This window comes from Gossypium raimondii, chromosome 9, assembly GCF_025698545.1.
Source record: "Gossypium raimondii isolate GPD5lz chromosome 9, ASM2569854v1, whole genome shotgun sequence".
Classification (NCBI taxonomy): domain Eukaryota; kingdom Viridiplantae; phylum Streptophyta; class Magnoliopsida; order Malvales; family Malvaceae; genus Gossypium; species Gossypium raimondii.
The window spans coordinates 44,433,712-44,458,309 of record NC_068573.1 but is presented as its reverse complement, the minus strand read 5'-3'; the positions used below and the strand labels follow the sequence as shown (position 1 = coordinate 44,458,309).

Below are 24,598 nucleotides of genomic sequence, written 5' to 3'. Positions count from 1 at the left end.
AGAAGAATTATTCTGTTGTTCATCATTCTTAGTTTTCTAATAATATTCTGTAAATACCTTCTTTACTGAGTACTTTACAATTCATATATCTTACTGAATTTGGTGTACTTGGAACACCTCCATTACACATTTCAATTCTTAAGGGGAGGGTGAATCTTGGAGTAATTACACTTAAATCTAATATTAAAAAATTATTTTATACAAATTATAAAATTATATTATAAGCATAAACACATATCAATGCTTAGCGGGTTATGGTAACAAAATATATATTCTAAATCCTAAAAACTATATTATAAAAATAAATTTGTGTTTTTATAATGTTATAATAAAATTATAGTATTTAAATTCTAAAAAATTCAAAATTATGACAAAAAGTTTATTATAAAAACACATGTTATAAAAATATTATTATTTATTTATTTATTTATAAAAAAGTTATGGTCAATAAGTATGACCATAACTTATTTATGTGTCCATGTTATATATTATAAAAAATAATTTACTTATTCATATAGTTTTTTTATCATGAATTATTTATAAAAATAAATTTATAAAATTTTAGGAAAAAAGTGTATTATTTAGAAAAAGTATTATAAAAGTTTTGGACAATTTATAAAACCATTTTTAATAAATGTTATATTTTTTATTTTTTACTTGATTTAAATATTATAAAACTAATATAACCTAACATAATTATTTCTTCAATTTAAGTTTATATAAGTTTCTATAATCAAAGCTACAAACTGTTTTGACCATAAACTCAAATATATAAGGTCGATACTAATTATGCAAATTGAAAAGGTTTCCTTGAACTATATCGTGGGATATGGTAAAATTAGAGAGAATGGTGCCAGACAGAAATACCATAGATAACTTACAAACTTTTTAATTTGAGACATTCAAGGCTTCGAAATGTGGTTGAGAATATATTTATTGTTCTAAAAGAAGTTCTCATTTCGTATAGCATAAAAAATAATGTCGGATCCTACTAGTATGTTACATGTTCTATAACTTCAATCATAGGTGGAAATGAGATAACCCATATTTCAAAGAGTACATGGAATATGGAGATCTTAATAATCTTAATTATGTACATTCAAATGACAATGAACTTGGTCAATAACCAATAAATGATAAAACGAGCATATGTTAAATATTAAATAGAGAATAATTAAAAAATATGTACTAAAATAATTAAATGTGTATATATTAGTTATAAAAAAGGAACAATTCAATAAATAAATAACGATAATCAAGTATTAAAAGATTAATTACAACTAAAATAAATCTTCACGTTTACATGTGCATAAATGATTCTATGAAAATTTCATCCACAAATTCGTCCAAGTACAAAAATATTCGACCCAAAAAAGGAAAAACTACAAAAACCAAAAATATTATCTGATCTAGAAATCTAGTCTAAAGGACCGATCTACCCTCCTTATATGTTAGCTGTTTATAGGTTAGTGTGGTCACTGTCCCGTGGTGGGCATTGTAATGAATGGACCCACGTTGTATAGGTATAAATTCAAAAGATTTAATGTAAAAAAAATACATTTATGAATAATTAATATAAAATAAATAATTTTTATATTAAAATACTAGATGGTGATGGAATTGATGACAGCTGCAGTTTGCTAAAAAGGAAATAAGATGAAAAAAGAGAATATAATATTTAAAAAAGAAAATTAAGTAAGCACAGCAAGGTAACATTTTGTAATGACTAGAAAATGTTAATGGGGTGTTAGTAAGTTTCAAAAATTAAACAAAATTAAGTTTTACTCTAAAATTAAATATCCATATGTTGTTTTTGTATTTTATATGTCCATTTGAACTTTATAAAAGATAATTTAATTCAAAATAAAATTAATAAAGAATGAGATTTACACCATAATAATTATTCTTTGGTATCACCAAAGGAGGACTATTCCATGCAACATTGAATAAAAATTTAAATTTTTAAAACTTGGACTTAAAAATATAAAAATAAAATATTTGAAATAATTTAATAAGAATAAAAGAATCATCTACCTAACAAAAATTCTACTAAGAATGCTTTGGTCATTTCAGCTTTTTCATTCAACCAAACACAGAATCTTATTATGGTTTTATTCTATTCCATTAAATCAAACAGTTGAATCACTTATTATAGTTCTATTACATTACAATTCTAGTCTATTACAACAACCAAAACATAGTGTTAAATTTATAATATTAATATGCTCCTCCTGCCAAAAAACATCCTCATAACCTCAAATGTGTGTATTTTGTCAAAAAATAATAATTAATAAAAGATATGAATGGTGGGTACTTATAAATGCTTATTAAGGATTTTTTGTTTAATTATTATTTTTGAAATTGTGATTGTATAAAGTAAAGCTTTAATTATACTGTTCATTTTATAGAGTGATTTTAATAAATGGAGTAGCATTTCCCTATAATGAACTCAATTTTTGTCCTCTAACACCCAAAATAAGTTTTGGTTCAATTGGTTTGGAACTAGCTTACAGTGCATGGCCTAAACTTTCTTTTAATTGGAATAAAGATAGGGTTGTTGTTTAAACATCAAGTGATTTATTTTTATTTTGCATTTACATATATATAGACTAAAAGCGATCGATCTTTAAATTTTTTTAAATTTTACCATTTAAAACATTTTTCATTATTATATCATTTTTTTTAACATTTGGGGAACATAACAAATATATGTGTTATTTATTACATTCATTAAACATGTTTGAATTTCAGAAATAAAAGTTGGGTGTTGATGGATGGGTTTGGAATTGGGTGGGAAGCAGCTAATTTACTTTTATAATGTCTGGTCTTTTAATGCTTGAATAATGCAAAGAAAGGAGAAACAGACATTTTATACTTAAATATGACAGGTCGGTCATTTTCAAACCATTACTTCTCCTTTTTTAAGTTTGTGCAACATTTTAGTTGAATTTTCATCTTTAATTTTTTTATTGACTTAAATCATGAAGTCCAAGTTTTGAAAATTTAAAATTTTTAAGTATATTAAATTTTACCATGTACATGGCAGGGGTTAGATTGTAGTATTTTATATTTGTTTTATTGAAAATTAAAACAAAAATTGAACATTTAATATTTTAAAAATTTTAGTTAAAATATCTATTTATATATAAGATTTAGTTAAATTTATTTGATTTAAACTTATTCAATTTGCACATTAAAAGGGTTACATTAGAATTTTAAAAGATTTTACAAAAAATATTATTAATTATTGTATTTTCAAATATAAGATGATAATAGAAAAAGTCAACCCCATAAGATATATAATTCTTTAAATAGTTTGTCCAAGATACTTCTATTTGTACATTTATTTATTTTACTTAAAATTAGTGTCCGACTGCTAGTTGGGGACTTGGGTATGAGGACTAAAACACAATCTTTAGCATTTTGACAACTTAATCAAAATCTTATTATGCTTGTGGTGTATGATAAGATGTCAAGTGCTATGAGGGATTTATATGCTTAAATTGTATATTGGTTTGATTGCATTTGAAGTTTTGTCTGTAGGGGACATAAATGTTAAAATTGTGAAATTGACAAATTATCTCTCAAATTTCAAACCACACGATTCTCGAAATTTATACGGACTGACCACATGGACCTGTGACAGACACAGGCTAATCAGTAATCACACAGCCATGTGAATATCATCAACACGGAAAATGAAAGAAAATTAGATAAGAAAAAAAAAAAACAAAAACTTGTGCTACAAAGAGCAAATAGAAATCAAATTAATACGTACTACAGAGAGGAAACAAAGATGGTACTGTAAAGAAGGTTTCTAATTCAACTATAAAAATTAGAGTGATTTTCATCTTATTTTAGAAAAATTCGATACACCAAGGCTTTCCAATTTATATATAAAATCAATAAAACCCAAAGACGTGTGAGATTTAAACCTACAATACTATGGTATTTACACTTTCAAATTTACCCTTTTAACCAGGACTTTATTTTATTTTTATATAAAATTTTAATTAATATATTTTACATATTTTTTCACCAAAATAGTGAATGTGTTATAATATAAAATTTAAATTCTTAATTAAAATGGTATCATTAGTTAACCAAGCATTAATATATTGGAAAATGCAAATAAGCGAAAACTATAAAAACAAAAGTAATGTAGTGGGTTTATATGGATAATATTTTTAATTAAAATGAAGAATCATTTTCAAGAAGGTAAAAGTATCATGAAAACTCTTATATTAAGAGTGATATTATATTTTGCCCCTTTCACTCAAATAATGAATAAATTAGTCATTGTACGTTTGATTTAAACATTATAAGCACTCAAATTTTCAAAATAAGATTGTTTATATTTTAATTCTTTATTAATAATTATTATTTTTACAAATAATTTTATTTCATCCAATGTAACGCACGAAATATTTAATTTAACTTTTCATCTCGATCTCATTGTAGAAATTTGTTTAATTTTATGTTTGATGAATAATATTAAATTTGTAATAGATGAGATAAACCTTATTAAAAATAAAAACGTAATTAATATGATATTAAAAAAAAGAATAATAGTTGCTTTTTATAATAGAATTGAAGAATTTCGGAATAAAGCAATAAAAGGAAGGAGATATTATTGGGGGAAAGGAAAGGGTAAACTATTAAAACAATCATTTTTGTTAACCTCAACTTATATTTTAGTCACTTATGTTTGAAATGTTATGTTTTAACCACTTAGTTACCGTGTTGTAACATATTAGTCACTGAGTCGTTAATTTATGTTAATAGTGTAATGGTAAGCTGACGTGGCATGTTAAATCATTATTTTAAAAAAATTAGGTTAATTTATATAATCGATTCTCATATTTTTTGTTTAGAGCAATTTATTTTTTTCCTTTTATGTTTTTTTAAATTTTTTTCTATTCTTTTCTGTTTTCCTCCCTTCTGCATTTCTTTTAACGTACTTTTTCTATGTTTCCCATTTATTAAATTACTTTTTTGAACAATTTAATTTTTTCGAGTGATGCGAGCTTGTGAACTAATTTTAACAAATGAAAAACATAAAAAAAACTTCGTTAAAAGAAAAGAAGAAGGGAGAGAAACAGAGGAAGAAACAAAAAAGAATGGAAAAAAAGGAAAGTAAAAGAACATAAAATAAAAAATTAAATTGTTCAAAATGAAAAAAAAATAGGGACCAATTGTAAAATTTAACTTAAAATTTTCATTTGAAATGATGATTTAATATGCCACATCAGCTTACCGTTACACCGTTAACAGAAATTAATGAATCAGTGACTAAAATGTTACAATACGATAATATAAATGACTAAAATATAACATTTCAAACATAAATGACTAAAATATAATTTGAAATAAACAAAAATGACTATTTTTTAGTTTAGTTAAAAAAAAAAGCACATAAATTCTTACCTCTATAACGCGTCATGATATCAACACCTTTTTCCTTCCATAAAAACGTGATCTTTGGATATTTTCAAGCACTTTTAATTTTTCCCCTAATCGCCGTTATATTAACTCTCTCTCATTAGTTTCTTAAAAAGCTAATTGCTTTTAACTCTTTCTTTCATTATATTTTTTATTCGTCTCTCTCAAGAGACAAAGGACGGGGGGAAATGGCATCCGGGCACTCCACCGGCGGCCCAGATTTTTACGCCGGAATAGAAGGCAGATCCGTGGCCAGCAACCAAACGACTGCACCTTATAGGACCCGAATCCCTGGAATCTTCATGGACCCGGCGTCTCAGATCGTAAACCGAGCCGTACCCAACCTCGTCGGCAAGCGAACGCTGGCGGACTTCCAAAAGCAACAACTCCACTACAATCATCCAGTCCGCAATGATCTACTTTATCTCCGTTCTGTTAAGCCCAGGACTACTTACCAGCACAGTTCTACCATTTCTCCCATGGATTTCTCCTCCAACTTGTCGCCGGACGTTATGGGTAATTTCTCGTCTCCTTCTTCTTGCATATCCCAGCGGTATTACGGACTACCGCTTTTACAACATCCAAGGCCGCAGCAGGCCATGAACCCTGGGTTTTCAAGCGTTCAGCAAATGAGCCCAATTCAGATGCGGGTGGTCCATCCTCAAGACCCGGAGAAGAAGATGATGAATCGGCTTCAAGAGCTGGAGAAACAACTGTTGGACGACGAGAACGACGACGAAGGAGATGCGGTCTCGGTGATTAGCAATACAAACAGCGAGTGGTCGGAAACCATACAAAACTTGATCAGTTCCGGCAGCCCTATCCAGCCGGTTGCCCCATCTTCAACTTCTTCAACTACTTCATCGTCTTCGTCCACGACATCGGTGGTTTCTCCAGCTCCGACTTCTTCAAAACAGACAATAATGGAGGCTGCATCAGCTATTGCCGAGGGAAAAACTGACGTCGCTAATGAGATCCTGACCCGATTAGCTCAAGACAGCAACGCTAAAGGGAATTCAGAGCAGAGGTTCGTGGCTTGCATGTTGTTGGCTCTTAAATCGCGGATAAACTCAGTAGAAAATCCGCCGCCGGTGGCTGAGTTGTTCAGCAAGGAACACGCTGCCGCCACTCAGTTGCTTTATGACCTGTCTCCTTGTTTTAAGCTTGGTTTCTTGGCTGCTAATCTGGCTATCCTGGATGCCACTCGGGATCAACCAAGCTGTAATAAGCTACATATTATAGATTTTGATATTGGGAAAGGAAGGCAGTACATTAATCTTCTCCACGCGCTATCGGAGCGCGGGAGCGGGAAGCCAGCGCTGGTGAAAATAACAGCTATTGCAGATAATGGTGGGGATGAGAGGGTGAAGATGGTTGAGGATAAGTTGAGTGAAATCGCTGAGCGATTTGGAGTTTGTATGAAATTTAACGTGGTAGCGAGTCCTAAACTCATCGATCTAAGTCGGGAGTCCCTGGGTTGCGAACCAGACGAGCCATTGGCTATTAATTTTGCGTTCAATCTTTACCGAATGCCCGACGAGAGCGTGTCGGTGGAGAATCAGAGAGACGAGCTTCTCCGTCGCGTGAAAGGATTGACACCGAGCGTGGTGACATTGGTGGAACATGAAATGAACACCAACACGGCGCCGTTCACGTCGCGGGTGGGAGAAGCGTCCGCATATTACGGGGCGTTATTTGACTCGATTGAGTCGAGCGTGCCGAGGGAGAAGTCAGAACGAGTGATGGTGGAGGAAGGGTTGTGCCGCAAGATTGCCAACTCAGTGTCGTGTGAGGGGAGAGAGCGCGTGGAAAGATGCGAGGTTTTTGGGAAGTGGAGGGCCCGGATGAGCATGGCGGGGTTCGAGTTAAAGCCACTGAGTGAGAGCGTGGCAGAGTCGATGCGTGCTAGACTGAATTCGGGTAACCGGGTTAACCCGGGATTCACCGTGAAAGAAGAAAATGGAGGGGTTTGCTTTGGTTGGATGGGCCGAACTCTTACCGTCGCATCTGCTTGGCGTTAACGTCATTTTATTTTATATTGTTAACGTTTTCCTTTGAAAAAAACTATTATGACCAAAATTAAGCCTCACTATTTCATACATAATTTTTTAAAATTTTGATTGTAGACTTAAAAGCTTTATTACTAAAATGAATAAAAGTGTAATTAATTCAAAATCACATTCTTGGTTTAATGAATAATGATTTCTATGACTATTTATGTGGTTTTTCATATAAAATGTTTTGTGTGTCATAATGAAAAGGACAGGTAAAAGCTGTCACTCGTTTATTTGTAACCAGATATTCATGCACATCAAATCAGGTCATACTCTAAACTATTCAAATACTATCTTTCATTTCAAATATTATATTTTTGTGTTATCATATTTTAGTCGCAGGGCTTAACTGTTGACGTGACACGTTAAATCATCATTTCAAATAAATATTTTAAGTTAAATTATACAATTGATCCCTATATTTTTTCATTTTGAGCAATTTAATTTTTTCTTTTAACTTTTTTATTTATTTTCCATTCTCTTTTCCTTTCCCTCTATTTTTTAACGTAGTTTTATATGTTTTCTATTTGTTAAAACTAGTCCTTACACTTTTATTTTTTGAACAATTTAGTTTTTCCTTCTTATTTATTTATTTTCCTTTTCTTTTCCCTTTATTTTCTTTCTCATATTCTTCATTACGAAACATAATCTTTGCCAACCAAATAAACCAAGTCCTTATTTTTTCACATGATTCTTAAATTAAATTTCACTCAAAATCGAATATCAATCATTCTTAATCAAATCTCGATTTGAATATAATCTAATTTTGAAACTAAAATTGGATCTAACTAATCAATATAAAAACCATATTCTTAATCAAATCTAATCATAAATTGAAATCTTTATATTCAAAACAAAACTTTCCGTTTCCAACCTTTTTTAGAATCATGTAGATTATTCCTTTCATTTTTTTATTTTCTGATGAATAAAATTAAGCAAACGATAAAATTGATCTAAACTTTTTTAGATATTCCCAAGCAAGCTTGATTGGAAGTCGAGCATGGATGAACCGAAGAGAGAAAGGGAGCATGGAACCAAACTGGTTTGGCTAAAGCTGAGGGTAAGTTTCGTATGATGATCGTTTTAGTCATTGAGAATGTAGAACTCATTTGAAGAATCCATGAAACAACATAGTTTCAGGAGTGCGAGAATGTTGTAGGTAAGATAGATAAGGTGGTTGTGGGGGTTGGTTAAGAGGTTAAGGGAATGGGCTCGGAAACTTTGTTGAGGGTGGACTACCATAAGTCACGACTGGCGAGGACTTCAAGTGAGGCGAGCTTGTCGACTAGGTCATTGAGAACTCTAAATTGGTTCATTAAAGAGATGATGGATGATGATGGTTTGTAATTGTGGGGTGAGAATATGCGAAATAAGTTTTATTTTTGTTTCATCTTTCGCATTTTCTTTTTTCATAAACATAAATAAAGTTTTAACAAATGAAAAATATAGAAAAACTACATTAAGAGATATGGAGAAGGGAGGAAAATAGAGGGAGAAGCAGAAGAGAATGAAAAATAAAGAAAAAGATTAAATTGCTCAAAATGAAAAAAATATGAGAACTAATTGTATAATTTAACTTAAAATTTTTGTTTGAAATGATGATTTAACGTGCCACGTCAGCTTATCGTTACACCATTAACGGCTCAGTGACTAAAATGTTATAACAGGTTAACTTAAGTAACTAAGATATAACATTTCAAACATAAGTGACTAAAATATAACTCGAGATAAACAAAAGTGACTATTTTTATAGTTTAATGTATGTAACAGAAAACAAAAGTAAAATAATTTTTGATCAATACCTAAAATATCCTTCCATTAGTGTTTTTATGATTAGTTGTTGATGGGTGGGAGTTTTACATTGCTAATTTGGATTTATTAACACCTAAAAACTTATTAAAAACTAAATTTGTCATCTATTTCATTGGAATTTTAGGAAATTACATGACACATAAAATAATATTAAATTTAAAAGTTCAAAATAAATTAAATATTTTAAATATGAATTATTAAAAAATATAGTTCAAAATATTGCAAAGAAAAATAGTTAAAACTTTTGTTAAACACTTATTTCACATTAATTTAAACCCTATCATCTTGATCTCCACTTAATATGGCATAAAATAAAAAAATACAAAGAAAAATAAGAGGATGTGAGTGCGATCATGCTAAAGAGTGGTCATCCTCTTATTTAAATATTACAAAAGGCATATAGGTAATTTTAAGTATTGTATAAAATAATTTTATAAAAATAAGGGATTACTTTGTCTGAACGAGATAATATCAAGTAAAACTTTAAATTTTGTCACACTGGTGGACTTAAATAATCTTTTAAGATATAAATATTAGTATGCTATGATTATCATGTATTGCAACAAAATTTGTAACATGTATGTATTTATAGTAAATCAATTTTGTGGGTGCTTTTTCTTCTAAAATTGTAAAATAAGTATATATATTTTTATTTATAGAGTAGATAATATAGAAAAGAATTGGATTTTTACTAAAATATTATAAAAAAATAAAAAAATACCAAAATATTATAAACTTTTTTTATTTACCAAAATAATACAAAAAAAAAACAGAACAGTGGAAAATTGGATGCCAGAGGCGACACCAAAGGTGCCTTTCCTAGAGGCGGCACCACTCGTGTTATAAACCCGGGATCCGTCCAGCTGAAGGATAAAAATAAGAAGAAGAAGAAGAAGAAGAAGAGAAAGGGGAGGTGCTGCCAGAAAAAAGAGAGAAAGATGAGAGAAAAAAAGGTTTTTTTAAAAAAATAATTGATTATCTTGTTGTTATGTTTTTTTGTATAATTTTTATTATTTTTTTTTGTTAGTTTAGTTATTATTGTTAGTTATTAAGATTAATAAAAACTCAAATTAATAATTTTAGTTAGTATTATTATTAGTTTTTAGGGTTTAGATGTTACTTAGATTTTTTTTTTGAGATTTTGTTTATTTTTGGACAGATTGAATATTGAAGATGGATGATAAGTTTTTTTGTGTACATTTATTTTGATGGAGTCATCTTGACAACAAGTGTTGGATGTATATTTGAATGTCGGCAACAAATAGCAATGAGATTTAATAGAAATGTCTCGTTGGATGAAATAAAGACAATGATTAATGCAAAAATTCTTAGACATTGTGGGAGAAGGATATCAAAAATTTTCTACAAGTTTTCAATTTCGACAAATCCGGTCAAATTCAGCGAAATGGAACTTGTAGATGACGAAGACGTGGAGACAATAGTCGCTCTTTACTGTGGGAATGGGAGTGACAAGAATGCACCGATTCACTTATTTGCTGAATTAGTCGGTATGGAGCAAATTGAAGATGTCAATGCATCTGGTGAAAAACATGGAGCTTAAGAACCATGGATGGTGGCTCCAATATCATACGTTGATAGTGAATCGACTATGGGTGGGATTGGTATCGATCTGAATATTACACCCGATATTGATATGGTTGGTGGTGAAGAAGAAGGTGGTAGTGATCATTGGGATGAAGATGTCGATAGTGACGGTGATCCCAATGTGGATGATGTACCTAATGATATCGACGATGAAATAGTCAACAACGATGGAAACATTAACGCTTCTTCGGTCGGGGACCAGATGCGACGTATTTTGATGCACAATAGTCTTGAGTCACACATGTCACTCATAGACCTCGATGCAGCATATGTAGCTGAGTTCTCGGAGTACCCTGAAATAGTTCATTCTCACCGGCTGGCCGTAAATTCTGATAATGAGGAGTTATTTATAGGCCAGAGATTCGAAAGTAAAGAAGTGTGCGTATTTGCTATTAAACGGTATAGCATGAACATATCAGTTGTGATAGCCCGAAATAGGGCCTAATCGGAATAGTGGTTTCGTAACCACAAATCCGAAGTGAAATAGTTTAATTTTATAAATTTTTATTAGTTACTGATTGATTGAAATATTGTGTGAAAATATGGATAGAAAATTTTAATGCTTTAGTGCTTAATTGAATTTTTAGGACTAAATTGAGAAAAATGCAAAGTGTGTCTAATTAGTGATTAAATGACTTAATTGAATTATTGCATGAAATTGGAAGTGTTTATGTGGCAATTAGACCATGAATTAGTGTTATGGACACAAAAGGGTATTTCTAGAAAAATATCTAAGTAATGGGTCAAGGGCATTTTTGTCCAAATTGAATAAAAGACAAAATAAAGATGAAAACAAATGTTCATCTTCTTAAAATCAGACGTTTGCTGCCAAAAAAATTCATGTCACCATAGCTAGGGTTCTTGAACTTCCTAAGCTCAATTGTAAGTGATTTTTGCCCGTTTTAATTATTTTCGTATTTTTATGCTTATTGAAGCTTGAATTTCATGTTTCTACTATTTAATTTAAATGAAATTAAAGTTTGAAAATTTACCCATTCATGATATAATTGTAAATTGATTAGTGATGTTAGATAATGAATGTTTGAAGTGTTAATTACAAGTTTTACTAGATGAATTTTGATGAAAATGTTGAAAAAGGGCTAAATTGTGAAAGATGGTAAAGTGTGCATAAAGTTGTGATTTTGTGAAATTGAGGGCTGTTATGAGCATGAAATATGATTTAGTGAAGTTTGAAATTTAAAATTTAGTGAATTTTATTTTTACGAGCTTAGGGACAAAAGTGGAATTTTGAAAAGTTTCGGGAAAAATGTAAATTTGCCAAAATGTTGTGTATGAATTGTATTTGAATGAAATGTTGATAAAATGTATTAAATTGTGTTAATATAGATCAAGAAAGAAGAAATAGTGGAAGTGATCGGGAAAGAGAAAGTTATCGACTAAATTACAAAAATAGTCGTTTTGCATCCGAGGTAAGTTATATGTAAATAATAGTTATATTTGTATAAATTGTGAATTATATTTGATATGTGAATTAATATTGAATGTGGAAGGAAAATTGTTCATGAATTATTCAAGTAATAAAGTGTTAAGTGTAAATTCCGGTTGAACTTAGGAATAGAATTGGATACAAGTGACATGTGACTAGAGACCGGTGTTACAAGTGTTACGATGTGTTACAGTGAGTCCCGGTCTGGGTGATCTAGCATGTGTTGCGAGACACTGACGACTTGTGTGAGCGAGCCGTGGACATTCCAGTGTTATTGATCGATGGTAGCTTGGCTACATTTCAGTGGTAGCCGGCTACATATCGCTGGTAACTTGGCTACATATCGATTAATGGTACTTATGTGCTAAATCTCTACGTATCCGTGTATATTCCAACTGTTCAACGGGATTAATAATGAATTAAAGTGAATATGAAATGTTAAGTGTGAAAATGTATATGCAAGTGAATTGGTAAGATTGTGCATGTGTAAGTGATTGAAATTGCTAAGAAATGTTTTGATTAGTTATATGTTAAAAGTGTTAATTATTAAATGAGTAATTATTGTTTACATGTAACTTACTAAGCTATTTATAGCTTACACATCTCTTTCTTTCCTTTGTTTTATAGTGATTTGAACTTGATCGAATAGTGGACCGTCGGAGTCGTATCACACTATCATAGCCATCTCGGTATTATGTGCTTTTCAAAATGTTTGAACTATGGCATGTATAGAGTCTTAATCATTTTGAGCATGTTCAAATGATATGGCTAAGATTAGCTATTGAAATGGTTAGTAAAGATTATGTTTTGGTATTATGTATGTGTAAATGGTAACTAATTCAAAGAAGCAGTTTCTTTGACAGCAGCAGTGACGTGAATGTAAAATTCACCATAAATAGTAGAAATGGAATTAGAGAGTGAATTATATATGGAATTAAATCTTATCAAGTCTATTTTTATATGAAAGAAACGATGTAGGAAAAGGAATTCTGTATTTTGAGATATTTGAATTTTAGTGAGACAGGGTCAGAATGGTTTTGAAGTCCCTGTTCTGACTTTAGAAAATCATTATAAATTGTACAGAAAGAATTATGGGTCATAATTTATATGTGTAGATTTCTTAGTGAGTCTATTTTCAAAATAAACAAACGATAACCTTATATGTATTCTGTACAAAGAGATAATTGATTTTAGTGCCGAGAGGTCAGATCTGTCGAGCTGTGAAACAGGGATACTTTAATGAATAAACTGTACTAATTGGCCAAGTCAAAATTCTGAAAATTTTATGGTAAGTAGTAATATGAGTCTAGTTTCAGGGAAAATTTACGGATTTAAATTTTGAGTTCTGTAACTCGAGTTATAATTAAATTAGTGAAAGTCACGCAGGTAGACAGTTTTGTTGTGAACAGTGAATTTAATTTTAAAGGCAAATTTTTATGCTCCGAATCGGTAAGTTAAATTGGATAACATCTCGTACTCGATTCCGGCGACGGTCTCGGGTAAGGGGTGTTACATCAGTGGATTATAAAGTCGTAGTGTCTACTCCGACAATATATATTGGGGAGTGTTAGAAGGCAGCGGAAGGCTACAATTGGCGGGTACGAGCTGCATTCATTAAAAGTTCGCAGATGTGGGAGATACGAAAATTTGTTGGTCCTCATACATGCACATCAACACGTATGACATAAGATCATGGAAAACTCGATTCGAAAACTATCTGTACGTGTATCATGCCAATGGTGAAGGACATGTCGACCATTAAAGTTTCGTTACTGATTGCCGAAATGCAAACACGATTCCAGTATCGAGTATCATATCGAAAGGCATGGATAGCTAAACAGATGGCAATGAGGCAATTGTATGGGGATTACGATTCGTCATATAATGAGCTACAATGATGGATAGCTGTTATGTGGGAGTACGTACCAGGGACTGTGATTGAGTTACAGACAATGCCTTATTACGGCTCGGACGACCAGTTATAGCCGGCAAAAAGGATTTTCTATCGAATGTTCTGGATGTTTGATCCATATGTGCGGGCATTTCCCTACTGCAAGCCATTTGTGTAGGTGGATGGGACCTAGCTATAGGGAAAATATACACATATCCTACTTCTTGCGGTTGCTGAAGACGACAATAGAAACGTGCTCCCGATAGCATTTGCCATCGTAGATAAAGAGAACTTCGAGTCTTGAGAATTCTTCCTCACTAACCTGCGGAGGTATGTTATTAGCAACGATAACATTTGCATCATCTCCGATAGAGGGAAAGGTTTAATTGAATCAATTAGGCGTTCCGGTGTGCCATGGAGATCCGTTTACTGCATCCGTCACATTGCGACTAACTTCCATAAAGATTATAAGAATGCAGACTGGAAGAGACAAGTCGTGGCAATGGGTAAATGATAACCTTATATTTTCAATATAAGTTGTAATGTTTTATGTTATCGAGTTACTAGAACTTATTTTTTCTTAATACGTATGCAGCGTACGAGTTAGAGCCACATATTTTCCGCCAAAGAATGATTCGACTTGAGAGTGACATGGAGGGGCAAACAAACACATCTTTTCGACAATGGTTGGGCACAATGGAGCTGTGGCAATGGGCTCAAAGTTTTGACAAGGGCTTTTGTTATGGCCAAATGACTACAAACTTAGTGGAGGGGATCAATGCTGTGTTGTTGAAAACACGTCATCTTCCGATTGCACCTGTCTTTTCTGCTACATTCTACAGGTTGGCTACCTTGATGCCAAGAATGGGTCAGCAACAAGTCGACCAGATAGAGGCGGGACACGTGTTTGTCGAACATGTCAAGGATGCAATGGTTGTAAACCGTCGGATGGCGAGGTCAATGAATGTAGAAATATATTCACGACGACTGGAAACGTTTTGAGTTACTGAGACCATCAGTCGTCGAACTGGTATACCAACTAGGTCCTATGGAGTTGATCTTTGGAATAGACGGTGCGAGTGCAGGAGGTTCGAAACACTTCATTATCCATGTGCACATGTCGTGGCAGCGTGTGCTAAAGTGAACCTTAATGTTGAACAATATGTCGATGATGTGTACACGCTCGAGCGCACATTGCGTGTCTGGGAAAATGAGTTCCCTTTCCTGCCTGACCTATCTACGTGGGAAGTGCCTTCGACGACTTTCGAGCTTCTCCCAGACAAAGGGCTACGCAGGAATCCAAGAGTTCGTCTACAATCAAGCAGAATCCGTAATGAAATGGACATTACGGAGAAATCCGACGGTAAGCATTGTGGATTATGCATGATAAGTGGTAATAGTCGGAATAAGTGCCCTCAGCAAAACTTTCATGTTGGACAGTCGTCCGGATCGGGTCGGAATTGACCTAATGCTGTCAAATTGTTATGTGTAATGTTATAAAAAGTATAATTCATTTGAAATAATTAAAAGTATTCAGCTTATGCTTATGCTTAAATTGTGTCCAAATTAAGTTATAAAATAGTTTATGGCATTTAGAATTATTAAAATTATATCGAAAATGGAGCCATTTAACCTTAAATTTAGCTTTAATATAATGCAAAATTAGAATAATTAAATCTATACAAAAAAGTTCCGTAGTAAGCATACCTAAAATTAGAATAATTAAATTTATACAAAAAGTACAAACTTTGTAATGTATAAAAAAGTGCAATAAACCCCTAAAATTGATGGTTCGATGGTGTGGTCATAGGGGTATACCTTTTCGGAGGTCGACAGTCACGTTCTAGATGTTCGATGGTGTGGTCATAGGGGTATACCTATTCGGAGGTCGACAGTCACGTTCTAGATGTTCGCAACTAGAGGTGCTCATGGGTCGGGCGGCCCGGCCCGGCCCGACGGCCCGCCCGAAATATGGGAGGGTTTGGATAAAAATATAGGCCTGAAATATAGGCTTGGGCAAAAAAAAGAGGCCCGTTTAGAAAACGGCCCGATATAATAAATATATTAATTTTTTTAATTTTAAAATATTTTTTACATACTTTTTTAATTTTTTTAATTTTAAAATATTTTTAAAATACTTTTTTTAAATTTTAAAATATTTTAAAAATATTTTAAAAATACTTTTTTTAATTTTTTAAAATTTTTAAAATAAAAATGGGCCGAGCCCGGGCTTATGATTTTTTTCCCGGGCCGGGCCTGGGCAAAATCTTACGCCCATATTTCGGGCCGGGACGAAATTTTTTTATGGGCCCGGCCCGGCTCGGCCCATGAGCACCTCTATTCGCAACGACCAACATCATCATTTGGCGCAGCTGGGGGTGTAGTAAACATAGAGAAAAAATCATTTGCCGCAGGTGGCTCGTTCGGCATCGATGAACTTGATGCTGCAGAGGGAGTCCCATGATGCTGCGGATACGGGCCGGGCGTGCCATACTACGGCGGGTAGGATCCAAAGAGTTCAAACTTGTATGCATATTCGCCCTCGGAGAAGCTTGGAATATAATCACTGCCCCCAAATCCGGATGATAGCTATGTGAATCAACATGTGAATGTAATTGTTCGGGATCTGGCTGGGGCTCTGGCTCGGGACTTGTGCCGGATCATGATATGCCACAGGCTCCGCCTTCATCGGGCCCACTGGGTACAGTCCCCCAGGTCGCTGCATGTGCGGGGGGACTACTGTTGACTGGCCTCCAAGTATATATGGCTTTCCGCAACTATAGTACCATTGTATGTACTCCAATGATGGTTGCAAATCAGAAGCCATAACCATCTGAGGTCTTCGACGCATCCGATCGTTTCACAACGCAACAAATTTCCGGTGCTTAACCCCCTAATCCAACTGTGATTTTCCTCTCTTATTCATTCCGTGAATCGCCCCACCTCGCATGGCGGATCCGGGATATATTGGATGCCCCCACTCGACTACATTGAAATTTATAATTGGTGCGTTAATGCACCATATGTCAGAATGAACGTATGTAGACGAGGGTACCACATCTGTAATTTCTGGCCTACGGTATGGCATCCATATAAACGGCATGATTAATAACATGGTTATAATTAGCAATAACGTATGAGTAAGATATAAAAAGTAAGATGTCACGAATTTTATAATAGCTTACCCCTTTCCCGGCATGCTGTTCGATCATGAGTCGGTATATTGGGACAGTGTGCGACCTCCCGATACCCGGATAAAGACTCCACCTACAAAAACAAATATATATGGTTTAGGGTTGGTAACATCAGTCAATATACCATGACTACAAATAATGACAAGTTATATTTTATCACCTGTTCACTAGTGGATAAACATACGATTGGTGAGTAACCGATGCCAAAAATGGCATCCGATAGAGCGTCCAGGATTGCAGCAATGTCAGGCATCCGTCCATGTCTACAACAGAAGGCTCTGTCGTCAGACAAAGCTCCCGATATAACACTGCTAGAACTGCGAAGCCCCAGCTATACGAGTGGACATTGGACAAATCAGCTAATAGGGGCAAGTACATCATATGCACCTTGTTGTTGTTTGCATCGGGCATCAGTACTCCCCCTAGGATATGCATGATGTACGCTCGAGCAGCGCACATCAACTCGCCTTCAGTGGCATTCGCTGATAACTGTCCAAATTTGGCTTTCAGCCATGTAAATTTCAAGCTCGTAAAATTTGACTCTTCGTCCTCTGGCGAATCTCCTAGAAGCTGATAACAAAGTGCAGCCGGATCAGTAAATGAAGATACTCCCGTTACGTGACTCCCGTGGGTTGGGAGCCCAAGCTGCATCGCAACATCCTCTAAGGTGACCGTGCACTCCCCACATGGAAAATGAAAGTGTGGGCCTTTGGGCGCCACCGCTCCACTAGCGCAGACAATAAATCATACCGTAAGTCGAACGTCCGGATCAATGCTGTTGACCCAAATCCGGCTTGCTCCAAGTACAACATCAATCGTGAATCCGAAGCTTTCTTTAAACCATTCACCCGACCCCTTATTACTCGGTACGTGTCCTGATAGTGTTAACAGAAAAAAATTAGGATAACATGATTTATTTCTATATATTACGTATATCCTTTTTAAATAGAACTCACGATTAACAAATAATAAATCATACCGCATTATTAGCCGCATCAGATATGTGTGTACCGAGATTAATCAATGAAGCAATTTTAATGCCTGCAAGTTCAAAAAAAATTAATAAAAAACCCTTATTTCGTCCATTTATTCGTACTATTTTCCCGAATTTTATTACTTTCAATAAAAATATTATATTTTCTAATTTTATTAGTTTACATTATTTCAAGACATTATGTTTGAAATTTATTAATTTAGTGTGTTTTTAAATAAATTTAAAAAAAAACCTTATTTCGCCCTTTGCTCGTATTATTTTTTTGAATTTTATTACTTTCGATAAAAATATATTATTTTCGTATTTTATTATTTTATATTATTTCAGTACATTTTGTTTGAAATATTTGTATTAATTATTTCTGAATTTTTAAAAATTTAGTAAAAACTCTTACTTGCCCTTTGCTCGTATTTTTTCTCCGCATTTTATTACTTTAAAAATATCATATTTTCTAATTTTATTATTTTATATTATTTTAGAACATTATGTTTGAAATTTATTAATTTAGTGTGTTTTTAAATATACCATTTTTTCGGATTTTATTACTTTCGTGAATATACAATTTCGTTTTTTTTTCTTTCGTATTTTATGTTTTCTTAAACATATTTTTTATCATTTTATTTTTAATGCTATTTTCCTAAAAAACTAATTACAACACGCTAAATAAATTTCATAAAAAAATTCTAATCAACATAGAATGTACATAACATGGATTTTATCATGCTAAATAAATTTCATAAAATATATATGCTAAATAAAATAATAAAACACATATAATGTACATAACATAATTTTTTACACAAATATTACAAAAAAATTAAATTAATACAAAAAAGATCACCTTTTTTTCTTTCTTTTTTTTTCTTCTCCTTCCTTTTCTTTCCTTCTTTTTCTTTCTTTCCTCTCCTTTCCTTTCCTTTTCTTTCTTTTTCTTTCTTTCTTTCTTCTCCTTTCCCTCTCCTTCTCTTCCCCCCACCCACCAGCCGAATGGTCCCATTATAGGGGCAGTGCCGCCTGTGGCAGGGGCACCATCGGTGCCGCCTCTGCCACTGGCACAACTGGTGCCGCCTATGGCAGCCCCTCCATCAGTGTGCTGTCATGTCGTCGTAGCTTTTTTTTTCTGTTTTATTTTTTGTATTATTTTGGTAAATAAAAAAATTTTATAATATTTTGGTATTTTTTATTTTTATTTATAATATTTTGATAAAAATCCCAAAGAATTCCAACTTTAAACATCGTACACATCATCTTTGGTTTAATAATTATTTTCTATTTTAGGTGCCAAAAAAAGTATCCTCAAATAGCATATAGGAGCCACAATTCACAGATGACGGCAACTTAAATTTCAGGCTTTGAAAATGGGTTTTTAAAATACCATGCTAATATTATATTTATGATTGTTTGAATTTTTTAAGAAATTTGTTAATTTCAAACTCAACTAATTTACTTATATATATCTATTTCGTTTTTACAATTTATATAATAAATTAAATTTAAATTTATATTCTCAAAAAATAGCATAAAGAAATCTTTATTGAAGTATGAATTGAAGAGAGTTTAGAGGTGCAAAAGGGCATTGCCCCTTAAGTTTTCAAAACTCAAAAAAGAGAACTCAGTCATAGTAAGATTTAAGCCAAAATAAATATGAAGGTACAACTCACATGGGAATCAAATTTGAGCAATTAGAAGGATAGAATCTCAACGTTTGCCAACAATAAGGTGAAAAGGGAGGGTCAACTAGTGCCCTAACCTCCAAAAAAAGAAAATTTATTGCTTTAGTCTCCCAAAATTTATAAAACCTTAAGTTAATATATAGTAAAATTATAATTTATCCCTAAAAATGTTAAAATTTCAATTTAATCCTCTTGAGAGCTATCAAGATATAAAGTAATACAAAATTATATTTTAACTTAATTTTAATGGTGCCTAAATTCTTTTTCTAAAATCACCCATGCGAACAATGTGAATGTCTCGTTTGAGTTTTATTACCCCTAAGATTAATTTCCAAATATAATAAAATATATAAGTCTTTTGAAAAAAAATTATTGATTCTAAATCTTTATATATCTATGGCGGCTCCCTAAAATCATTTCTCACTTCACTCTTGGTCGGATGCCTTATTACTTGCTCTTTTATTTGAACATTAAATGTATAGAAAATGAGTGTTGATATGATATAAAAATATTTATTTAAAAAAAATTCATATAAAAAAGATGATTTTTTAAATTCATGTTTTCTATTTATATATATTTAAAAAAAAGTACAAAGAACAAAGACCACGTAAATGATACGCAAATGGAAGGAAAAGAAATACATAGAAGAGAAGGGATACGAATTCCTTTGGATAAGTAAGGTTTAAGATTGTGTGTAACCCTTCTCCTAATGTAATTCGACTATACCCTTAGGAAAGGAAAAGAAAAGGAAAAACAAAAAAAGGAAAAGGAAAAGCCTAAAGGGGTTTAACAATGAGAGGAAGTCCGAATTTAGGCCTTAGGGAAAGCATAATAGAAGGTGAATGGCGATAATTAGGAGAGATTGAAAAGGAAAACCTCCTAAGCATAAGGGTTAATACAACTTTGTACTCCATCATTGTTAAATTCCTCCCAACACACATTCTCCCTCCAAATCCGAATGGCAAAAACCCCATCTTATGCTTGCATCCTCCGTATAGACTATCGTCCTTAAACCTCTCTGGTCGGAACTCATTCACGTCGCCTCCCCATATTGTAGGATCATGGTGCAAGGCAACTACGTCGATCCAGATGTTGGTTCCATTAGGGATAACAAGCTCATCCACCTTTATATCTTCTCTTGCTTGCCTTTGTGCATTTGGTGCTGGTGAGTAGAGTCTTAGCACCTCTTTCATCACCCACTCCATCTGCAAATACAAGCCACACAAATGGTATCAATATCTATGCAAGCATTGACCCACGTGAAATTCGTTTCATACATACAAAAAGGCTATGCATATGAGGTTTTTGAAGTGTCAATTTAACTTTCTCGTTTGGTTTCTTCTTTGTTTTTGGTTTAGGGTGACGTCAAAATAATGAGTTGTTACTTTGGAGAGCATCAAAAGAGTTAGATCACATTGGTATATAAAATAAATCAACAAGGTACCTTCTTTAAGTGGGCAAATCGGGTAAAGTCGATCTCCTCATCTCCAATCACTTGTTTAATTTCCTCCCTCAATTGGTGTTGCCACTGGGGATGCAAGGACAAAAGCAGCAGGGTCCAAGTGAGAGCCAATGCAGTGGTTTCATGGCCACCGAAGAAGAAAGTCTTGCACTCATCAACAAGCTCCCTAGCGGTTAAGCTCTTCCCGGACCGGCCGTCGAGGTGGCTGCCTTCCATCAATAAACCCAGCAAGTCCTTCTGAGGGGATCCATCCCAAGACTGCTTACGAGCGTGGATGATGGATAAAAGGAGTTGGTCTATTTCGTGGCCAAGTTTTGTGGCTTCCAGGTTTTTCTTAGGGCAAATCCACTTGCTGAAAGGAACACCCACATAGCGGTTGGAGTTGAAAAGTGTGGTTTGCGCGGCTCTCAATTTCTCAAACACTTTATTGCCGTTTTGGTGGCTCAACCCGAAGCTTGTCCTTGCAATGATCTCCCCTGCCGTTGTTGTGATTTCTCTTTCAACATCGATTTCAGCTTTACCACAACTTATTAAGGTAGTCCACCTGTTTAGCATATTAGTGGCCGGTTCCACCATCAAGCTTGCCATGGCCTACATTATCATCAAGCATAAAATGAAGTTGAGTTAAGTGGATGGTACACCCAATAACCCTGGCTTTAGTCCAGTTGGAATGTTTGTTTGAAAGCCAAGAATAGCGTATTGGATTAGAGTAATAGTATGAGAGTGGTAAAAGGAGAGAGACCTTCAAGTTAGCTGGGGAGAATGCAGGAGTAATAACATGGCGATGACGAACCCAATCCTCTCCTTCAACCATCACCAATCCGCTTCTTCCGAACATAGCCTTTCTATCACGCCTAAACACACTGGGTTTGCCCCAGTTCTTACCCAGCACTCCCGATGACATTTTCTTAAGGAACTCTGGCTCAGCAATGTATAAAAATGGCTCAGTCCCCAGCCAGTAGATGAACACTTTTCCTGCAACCCAACCAGATATCAATATATAAAATCATTTAACAAACTAAGGGTATTCATTTTGTTTATATATATGAAAGATAGCGAAGATTGACCATGAGTCTTTTGCCACCGAGCAAAGTAAGGAAACACAGTGGAGTGTAGATCATGGGAAATAGCTGCAGAGGATCTAAGTGAGGAATCATTAACATAATTCTTAGTATTTTTCATGTCTGTAATATTTCCCAGAGGAAAACTAGGAGTTGGACCTTCAAACCCATTCTTCTTGATCTTGCGATAAGCTCGAATGGGAAGAATCCAGCAAGAGAACAACAATCTCAACAGCAAATAAACAAGAAAAGCCACCATGGCCATGCTCATAAAAGCTTGGGATAGCTTCAAAATCCCCATTTTTTTTTTTTTGGTTACAAAAGATCTCTATCGATCTCTAGCAGGCTAGCTCAACTTAAGAATAAACGTATGATTTTGATGTTCAACGAAGCGAATGAAGTGGGTATTTATAGAAGAAAACGGAGTTCCAGAATGTCGGAGTTTTGACTATTTGCTCCACCCCTTGGTCAGTTTGTATGCTTTCAAAGTCTTGGATCTTTTTCAAGCTTTTCTTTAAAAAAAAAAAAGAAGCTATTTTGTATCTATCCTGTCTTTTCCTGCAAATGAATAATATACCTAATATATTTATAAAAAATAGAATTGTTCTTATTCCAACTCTAAACTTAATACAAAGATAATAAATTGTTATTAAGTTGTAAAAATATGTATTCAATACAAATTGGTTTCGCCGACCAGCGTGATTAATTGTCTTTGTCAAATATAGGTGTTTTCGCCCTTATGCGGTTTAAACATACACGGTCCGATATATTCAGATTCTGCCCAATCACTTCCCTCCACCCAGGGTCCTTTGACTCATCTGCATCTGCCTTCCACACTGTTGTTGACTTTTACATATGCCATTAACTTCATTTTAACTCTTAAAATTCAAATTCTTCATAGTAACATTTAATATAAATAAAATAAAAATAAGGTCTAATTGTTCAATGAGTGATGTGAGCATGAATCGTGGAGCGTTAGTATCCACCATTGGATTAAAATATATTATATACCCTTTCTTATTACAAAGTCTGGACAGTGGACAAGTGGAGCTTCTCTTTTGGATGCTTTAATGAATTTTATAATACTGCGATTTTATTCATGATTTACATTTGATGTTTAAGCCTTTGACCGACGAGGGTTTCCACGAATGAGAAAAGTCAAAGCCCTGTGATGAAATTGAAAACATAAAATATATTTATTTATGGATAATTGGGAAATAAATGTCACTTTATTATAAGTATTTATGTGCAAATTAAAAGATGACATAAAAATAACATAAAAAGCAAATATGCTCATGGAATTTACTAATAAAATATAAATATTTATTTATTTACAACAACCTCGTATAGATAATTATATATATTCAAATTTTATAGAATTACTTCATCACACTTTAATGAAATTCTAAAAATTTCAGAAACCATATTAGGAAATTAGTGACTAAATATTACTTTATTCATAAAAACTATAAAGCATGATATATTAATATTTTATATGATTATAACATTTAAACACAAATATTTCTAATTATTAAATAATAATTAAGCATGAGTTAAGAAAACTTTCTTTTGTATTAGTGTTTAATACGAAATATTTTTGTACTTATAATTTCAATCGTTCGTTTTTCGTCGGTTGACGGCGACTACTTACTCCATTTAGTACAACTTTGATAATTGACACTTGTATTACGTGGCTGATTTGGCCAGTACACACAGGCATAGATATTTGCCACAAACTTTAAAAAGAAGTTGATCTTCTTTTCTTCCCATACCACCTCCTCTTTCAAAATCGCAGACCAGACTGTGAATGAGAGGAAAATAGAGGAGCCGGATTTTTAGCAGGTTTCAAAACAATGATTTCAGAATTAGGGGATTCGAACAATGGCTTTGCTTACATTTTCCGATAGGGTTTCAACTCCAGTTTTTGCATTTCTACTATATTAATCGCTCCTTCTTTGGTCCC

General features: G+C 33.1%; 2 protein-coding genes across 2 annotated transcripts; one reads left to right on the top strand and one right to left on the bottom strand.

The window, feature by feature from the left end:
* Positions 1 to 5,503: 5,503 nt before the first annotated feature.
* LOC105800122 (scarecrow-like protein 8) lies at positions 5,504 to 7,656 on the top strand. The gene has a single exon (XM_012631050.2). It carries the CDS (start codon positions 5,631 to 5,633, stop codon positions 7,461 to 7,463), a length of 1,833 nt encoding a protein of 610 aa, XP_012486504.1. The 5' UTR covers positions 5,504 to 5,630; the 3' UTR covers positions 7,464 to 7,656.
* A 12,955-nt stretch (positions 7,657 to 20,611) lies between these two features.
* On the bottom strand, positions 20,612 to 23,043 carry LOC105797968 (cytokinin hydroxylase). The gene is made up of 4 exons (XM_012627830.2): positions 22,642 to 23,043; positions 22,317 to 22,549; positions 21,557 to 22,165; positions 20,612 to 21,317 (listed from the first exon to the last, which is right to left on the bottom strand). The coding sequence occupies exons 1-4, from the start codon at positions 22,934 to 22,936 to the stop codon at positions 20,889 to 20,891; spliced, it is 1,566 nt and encodes a 521-aa protein (XP_012483284.1). The 5' UTR covers positions 22,937 to 23,043; the 3' UTR covers positions 20,612 to 20,888.
* Positions 23,044 to 24,598: the final 1,555 nt, after the last annotated feature.